We start from the raw sequence: 7,380 nt of genomic DNA on the forward strand, positions 1-7,380 counted from the left end.
TCCAGATAACCAATACCACATGCAAAATGAAAGCTTGATCTTTATGTAGGTGCTGGCCCGGGGCAAAGCAAATGCCAGCCGAGAAAGGGCAAGTCTTCAAGAAAGAAGCTGAAGGGGACAAAGAGGCTGATGACATGACTGTCTGGCGATAAAAAGTGTGAAGTCAGATCAAGACCCTACAGTGTGTCCAAGGCCTCGCTTACTAGTCACACCCCTTCCTATGGGGAGAACGAGCAGCGAGTTCTGGACAAAACTGGTGAGGCCCCCAGAGACAGCCTCGAATGGCCAAGGCCCACACGCTCCTGCTCCACCACACAGGTTCTTACCACAGTGCCTCAGGGAATGCAGCTCCCAGGAGGCCCACTTGAGCTGGTTCTCCACAGCATCAAGCTCAGAACTTGGTAATCCCTGAGCTTCTTCTTGAGACACTACCTCCTCTACTAGCACTTCCCGTTTTCGCCGTCGGAGAGAAACCTGAAAATAATGGGATGTGGTTCAGCTGGGAAGGAATCTGGAGGAGAACCAGAACTAAACACATGGGGGAAGAATCTTGTAAAACACACTGGGAGCCCCTGACTTAGCACTGTAAGCTGGTTCTGATGTTAAGTTGAGCTGTTCTTTTTTTAAGTTTACACTGTTAAAAAAAAGTTTACATTGTTATTACTTTTTATTATCAGCACATCCCACTTTTATCTTTGAGGACTGAAATCATCTATAAATTTACAAACAACGAACAGAGGGTCATAGCGTGGTCTCTCTAATTCAAAGAGCTGTTTGACTTGAATGGGTCATCAACAGTAAACGGGGGACTACCTACCTGCCACAGGTCTAGGTGACAAAGCAGCTCAGAGACGGGGAGCAGTGGGGAACAAGGCAGGCTCACGGTGCTACTTACTGCAGCTGCACGAGAAGCTGTAACCCAGCAGCTCTGTCCTGTAAGCTCCCATTTCCCACCCAGGAAAGTGACCCAGGCAGGCTCACCGGTTGTCCAGGGTCATCCAGCTCACTCTCCAAATCCTCTAGCACCGTCACCGCTTCCTCTCCATTCTCGGGATGGTGCTCTCGAACCCACGTCTGCAGCTCCTTGGGTAGGATGGCTACAAACTGCTCCAGCACAACCAGCTCCAAGATCTGTTCTTTTGTGTGCGTCTCTGGCCTGAGCCACAGACGGCAGAGTTCTCGGAGCTGGCTCACAGCTTCCCGGGGACCAGGTGAATCCTGGTACCCAAACTGCCGGAACCGTTGGCGGAAAACCTCTGGGTCGGGAAGATGGTTCCAGGGGATGCTCGATCCCTCTTCACCATCGGGATCCTCTTCTAACTTCACTCTCAGAATTTTTTCTTCCTCCTCTGGAGTTGGGATGATAAGTACTGAATCTTCTTCCACTGATTGTGCGGACATCCTGAACTAGAATACTTCAAGAAAAGATAACCAAGGCAGGGCACAGGCCTCAGGGAAAACGACGTTTTCTTCACAGGCACTCCTGAAGTATAAGGAAAAAGAAATTACTCACGTGACTGAATAACTGGTTAAGGTGGTGGGAGGAAAACTAGTGTATTGCAGTAAAAGTATGTGTTCTACTGTTTGAAAACTTTCAATCGTTAACTTACATCAGAAGCCAGCAAACTACAGCTTGCTATCTAATTCGGCCTGCCAACTTTTGTATAGCTCTGATGCTAAAATGAGTTTTCACATTTTCAAATGGCTGAAAATATCAAAGAACATTTCATAGCACAGCAAATGAACTTCAAAATCCTGTCCATTAATAAAGTACTATTGGAACACATCACACTCATTTGTTCTAGTTTCCTACTACACAGGTAGTCACTGTGACACTGCCTGAAAATGTTTGCCAACTTATGAACTACAAAATTAACAAACCCTACTTTAGTAATAACAAGAAGCTCAGCAGAACCACCACAGGCCCGTGCTTTCTCTCGTCCCCCGTTGTCACGTCCCCCGTTGTCACGGAATAGACTCTAACTCAGGGGGACCTCATGTGTGACCGGGCAGAACTACTCCATCGTTTTCTTGGCTGTCATCTTTCCACAAAAAGATAGTCATGCTTTTCTTCTGTGGGACTGGTTTGAATCACCAACCTTTAAGTCAGTTAAACGCAGAGTCTGCATTTGAACTTGCCACTGTTAGCTGCCACTGAGATGCAACCCTATGTGCACACAGAACTGTTCCATAGGGTTTCCAGGGCTGTGATCTTTCAGTGGAACCTTGGTGGCATAGCAGTTACATGTTGGGCTGCTAACTGCAAGGTCAGCAGTTCTAAACCCTGGGAGAAAGATGAGGCTTTCTACACTCTGAGAAACTCGCCAGCAGTTCTACCACCTTATAGGGTGGCTGTGTGTTGGAAATGACTCGATGACAATGAGTTTGGTTTGAACCTTTCCAAAGCAAATTTTCAGTCAGGCCCATTTCTGAGGTGCTTTGGACGGGTTCAACCAACCTCTTGGCTAGTGGTTATGTCACCCAGAGACCCCAGCATTGGACCCTCGAACCATGCATTTCCAATTAAGGCAGCCTGCGGGTCAAGCGACCCTTTCACAGGGGTCGCCTAAGACCATCGTAAAACACAAATAATTCACAATATATAATTACATATTGTTTTGTGATTAATCACTATGCTATAATTATGCTCAATTTGTAATAATGAAAATACATCTGCTTATCAGATGTTTACATAATTCATAACAGTAGCAAAATTACAGTTATGAAGTAGCAACAAAAATCATTTTATAGTTGGGGGTCACCACAACAGGAGGAACTGTATTAAATGGTTGCAGCATGAGGAAGGTTGAGAACCACTGAATTAAGGCACACTTGGCCAAACTCAAATGTAGACTGCTGTTTGGTTGGCAGCCAGGCACCTTACCAGAACTCCAGGGGAAGTTACAGGATCAGTGGCCAGAGATTCAGAGGGGAAAGGTGTGGCCATGAGCAGCCCAGGGCATATTTAGGGCAGTGACAGGGTTTTGCCCCTTCATGATAGGCACACAACACCATGAACTCTCAAAGTCCATAGAGCCAGACGGAGGAGCACTGGTGGTGGCATGGGATGTGCCCTGGGGCAGCTACCAGTCAGCAGTTAGAAACCACCAGCAGTTACAGCTTGGGAGGAAGAGGTGCTTTCTACTCAGTGAAAGACTCACAGACTTGGAAACCAGCGGGGCAGTTCAGCTCTGTCATTACAGGGTCACTACGAGTTCCAACTCAATGGCAGGTTTTTTCCCCCCCTTTTTAAAAATAGAGCCATTCAAGATGAAGAGTGGGTGCTCTAGAAAGAATTGTAACATTTAAGAATATATCCTATCTTGCTCATTCGTACATGAAAAAAACCATTGAGATGGTTTGTTTTTGTGAATACTGGCGGGGAAAAAGTGGGAACTTTTCAGTCTATTTATTAAAAAAAATATTCAGTTGGCCAACAGCAGGCCAAACAATATTGAAAGTTACACCAGGTGCCATACAATACGAATATTCTGTCACCCAGAACACCGTAACACACATTTAAATTTAGGACACACATTGAACAACAGGCAGCAACAAGAAACCCCCAGAAACTGCCACCCATCCTCCTCTGATTCACAGCAGCCCTTTAGGACCCAGTAGATTCCGAGTAAAACAAGACCCCAAGGGTTTCCCAGGCTGGAAATAATGACAGAAGCAGACTGCCACATCTTTTTCCCCAGCAGCAGATAATGGGTTTGAACGGGCAACCTTAGCAGCCAAGTGCTTAACCACTGCACAGCCAGGATTCTGTGCACAAGCAACACAAACTACCTCAAGAAAAAGTTACCGCGCAGAAACCAGTCTAATGACTCAGGAATTTACTAAGTGCGGTTCCTGATCCTTCCCTTAGTATTGCACAGTCATGTCTGCGGCACTCTAGGGAACACAAATAATAAGCCAAGTCATCACCGTGGATTTCAGGCCCAGAATCTGAAAAGCTGTGAACTTCCAGAAATTCACTGCAATCCCCAAGATGAAGGCGGGGACTCAGAAAACCCCTTGGGAGGAATACCAAGGCGTTTCCAAAAGTTCGAGGAATTATTCCATTCCCATTTGATCCCATGAACTTTTTGGAAACCGCCCCCCCTACCCCTTAATCCAGGTTTAATGAAGGACTCTAGTGTAGCGGCCTATAAACCGGGTTTAGCCAACACATTCCTCCTGTACTCCGGGAACCTACTTTATCAACCACTCAAACAGCTCTCCACGAAACCGGTTCCCTTCCTTTAGGTTCTCAGGGCATCGTGCCCGCGGTACGTGGAGGGCACCTGGCGGGCAAGCCAGCAGCGTCTCAGGTGAAGAGCACCGGCCCAGCCCAGCGCGCTCCTGCACTGCGCGCTCCGGATCCCGCCGCCGGCCCCTCTTCCCTGAAGAGCAAAGGCTACCCGGCTACCCTGGTCGAAACCGCGGCACTTCCGCCCGGGGCTGGTGGGACTACAAGTCCCGGCAGCCCTCGCGCCAGACCCTCCTGCTCCGACCTCCGCCCCCAATCTAGTCCCAGAACCCTCCGCGAGATACGCCCGGGCCTCGAAATAGAACAAAACCGGCCGGTGGGGGAGGGGGGAAGCGGGGACCACCGGGGGACACAGGAATGGGCGAGGACGCGCTGCAGGTGGCGAGGATCCGAGCAGGTCCCCTGTCTTCCCCTCCCGTCCCTTAGCTGCGGGGTACAGAGTACGCGGCCGGTTCCTTACGCCCCCTGGAAGCGGAGGAAGGTCCCCCGACCCGGTTCCTTCACCCGCTCCTTCCACGCGGACCGCAGCTTTGGACCAAGCGCCCCCTTCAGACACCCTTGCCCCGCTCGGACGCACACCTCCGGCTCCGGACCCGCAGCAGCTCGCTGTCCACGGCCGACGCAGAAACGCCGCTCCACAAGCCCTTCCCAGAAGGCTTCGGCGCGGAGACTGCTTCCGGTCTGCTGGCCCGAGGGGGCGGGGAGAGGCGAAGCCCCCGCGTTGCCATGGAGACGCACTCCGGCGGGGGGGAGGGGCGGCTGGATGACAATGAGCGCTTTGAGTCGGCGCTTGGCCGCGATCCTCTGCGGAGAGCCCAGAGTTGTGTGTATCGCTTCAAAGGAAAGGGAAGCAGGAAGTCTACCACTAAGATCGCCGACAGTTTAACAGGGCTTTTCGCAGTCTTTATCTCATGTGACTCTTACAGTAATCCCGAGAGAAGTACCGGGAATCATATTTTTGAGGACTTACAACATTGCGCCGAGAACTGCTCTTCATACCTTACATATATTAATTAGCTTAATTTTCACAAGAACCGTAAGACATCCAACCAAAAACCAAAGTCACTTTCATTAAGTCGATCGATACCAATTCGTAGTGACAGGACTGTAACTCTTAACAGGGGGATGAAGCCCAGTCTTTCTCCTGGTGAACAGTGGTGGTTTTGAACTGCTGGCCTAGCTGTTAGCAGCCCACTGCGTAACCACTACACCACCAGAACTCTTCACCTTGGCGACAGACTCTCTTATTATCCCCATTTCACAGACAGGAGCTCCGGTGCCCAAATGGTTAAGCATTAAGCTAGGTAGTTCAATCCACCAGTCAGCACTGCAGGAGAAAGGCAGGGCTTTCTATCCCTGTCAAGTTACAGTCTCTGGACCTCTGAGGGCCAGTTTTACCTTGTCACCGTGGGTTGGCATGGACTTGATGAAAGTGAGTTTGATTATGCTGGGATGTCTCTGAGCTCCTGTGTGTGAAAAGTAACTCCCATAAAGAGAACTCACGGGGGTGGGCGGGGGTGGGGGGGCACCCTGATGGCGGTGAGTTTTTTCACCAGTGAGATCGCTGGGGCACAATCAAATAACTTGCCAAAATGTCTTCGTAAGTGGGTACCAAGGTTTGAAGCCAAGGCGGGATTCCAACCTTTGAGATTCCTATCCACTAGGCTGCAGAATGTTTACTGTGACCGGAGGATCCTTGAAGAGCTTTGGTAAAGGTCTCAGGGTGGATTTGCAGAATGCAGGGTCATCTTCTGACTTCAGTTTGAGCCCCAACATTTTATACCACAAAGCAGCTGAAAAGACATTATTGTAAAACAAATCACTCTTTCATTTCATTATGTAAAGGCTTCCACGGGTCTTCTCCACCTTCATTGTGACATAAAAATTCCTGTGGCCTGCCCCCTCTGACCTCAGCTTTTGGGCTTATGTGACCCAGAATCCTTAGCCTCATTACTCTTAATAGCATGTTTCAAAGTGATCCTGTTTATTTATGTATTCATTGGTGGAGGGGGACAGGGTTGGTTGATTGGTTTTCTTTTGTCTATAAATTCCCTAAGGGCAGGGACCTTGTCTGTCTCATGCCCCAGAGTATTCCCACCTGGTCCCAGGATGCTGCCTGCCTGGTACAGAGAACTCAATATTTATTGAATACATTCATGAATTCTGGGATGGCCACCTTGCTGCCCTGGCCAGGTCACATGTCAGGCTTCAGAAACCACACAAAAGGAGCTCTGTTGCTATTTAAGATCTCTGTGAGACGGTAGGTCCACCCCCACCCCCAGGGTTATTCCAGGATCAGTTTTCCACCTCATTTGGAAAAAGTTCCCTTTGTGAAGTGGCCTCTTGTTCTGCTGGATGCATGAAAGAGGGAACCCGTGAGCAACTGATGGTATAAAACCACCTTCCACTCTGATCCAAACGGCCATCTCTCCATGTCAGTGGGTGTAACAGAACGACCTCAAAAGAATTTCTAGGAGTCAACTCAGTGGCATTGAGGATTTTTTTTTTTGGGGGGGGGGCGGTAATCTTTATAGGAACAGCTCAGAGCAGCTGGTGGTTTTGAATACTATAGGTTAGCAGCTGAGTGTTTAACTTCTCCATTAACTGCTAACTTGAATGCCCCTTCCCCGTAGACTTCAGAATCCAGCCTGCTCATTCTCCTGCTTAGCTACTGCCACCAATCACCAATTGCTCTTCTCAACTTCTCTTTTGTGCTTCATAAAGGCTAGCTTTCATCCAATGAAAGATGTCCAAAAGAAAATGGAAATTATCGAATAACATCATCGATAAATAAAATTTTGTTGAGATTTCAAAAACAGTTGCAGCAGGACATCAACAGGGAACTGCCAGAAATTTAATCAGGCTTCAGAAGCAGATGGAGAACATGGTTGATGGATCTTGGCTGAAAGCAGAGAATACCAAAGAGATACTTAACCTGTGTTTTATTGATGACAAAAGAGGAGTTCGGGGGGAAAAAAAGAAAGAAAAAGGGCATTTGACTGTGTGGCTCATGGATATAAACTATGGATGATTGCAAAGAATTGGAATTACAGAACATTTAATAGGCTCCTAGGACCCTACAGGACAGAGTAGAAATGCTCCTGTGTTAACTTTTTTTTTTTTTT

At 48.4% G+C, this 7,380-nt stretch overlaps 1 protein-coding gene across 1 annotated transcript in view; it reads right to left on the reverse strand.

Annotated features, from left to right (window-relative positions):
• Positions 1 to 4,914, reverse strand: part of ZNF24 (zinc finger protein 24) — an 8,472-nt gene extending 3,558 nt beyond the window's left edge. The window contains exons 1-3 of the mRNA XM_004702954.4: positions 4,835 to 4,914; positions 982 to 1,483; positions 327 to 474 (exon numbers count right to left, since the gene is read on the reverse strand). Coding sequence (XP_004703011.1) covers positions 327 to 474; positions 982 to 1,401 — 568 coding nt within the window. The 5' untranslated portion in view covers positions 1,402 to 1,483; positions 4,835 to 4,914. The remainder of the gene's footprint in view (positions 1 to 326; positions 475 to 981; positions 1,484 to 4,834) is intronic.
• Between the last annotated feature and the right edge of the window lie 2,466 nt (positions 4,915 to 7,380).

This window comes from Echinops telfairi, unplaced genomic scaffold (assembly GCF_000313985.2).
Source record: "Echinops telfairi isolate 266 unplaced genomic scaffold, ASM31398v2 ScPeMD7_7400;HRSCAF=8409, whole genome shotgun sequence".
In the NCBI taxonomy this organism is placed as follows: Eukaryota; Metazoa; Chordata; class Mammalia; order Afrosoricida; family Tenrecidae; genus Echinops; species Echinops telfairi.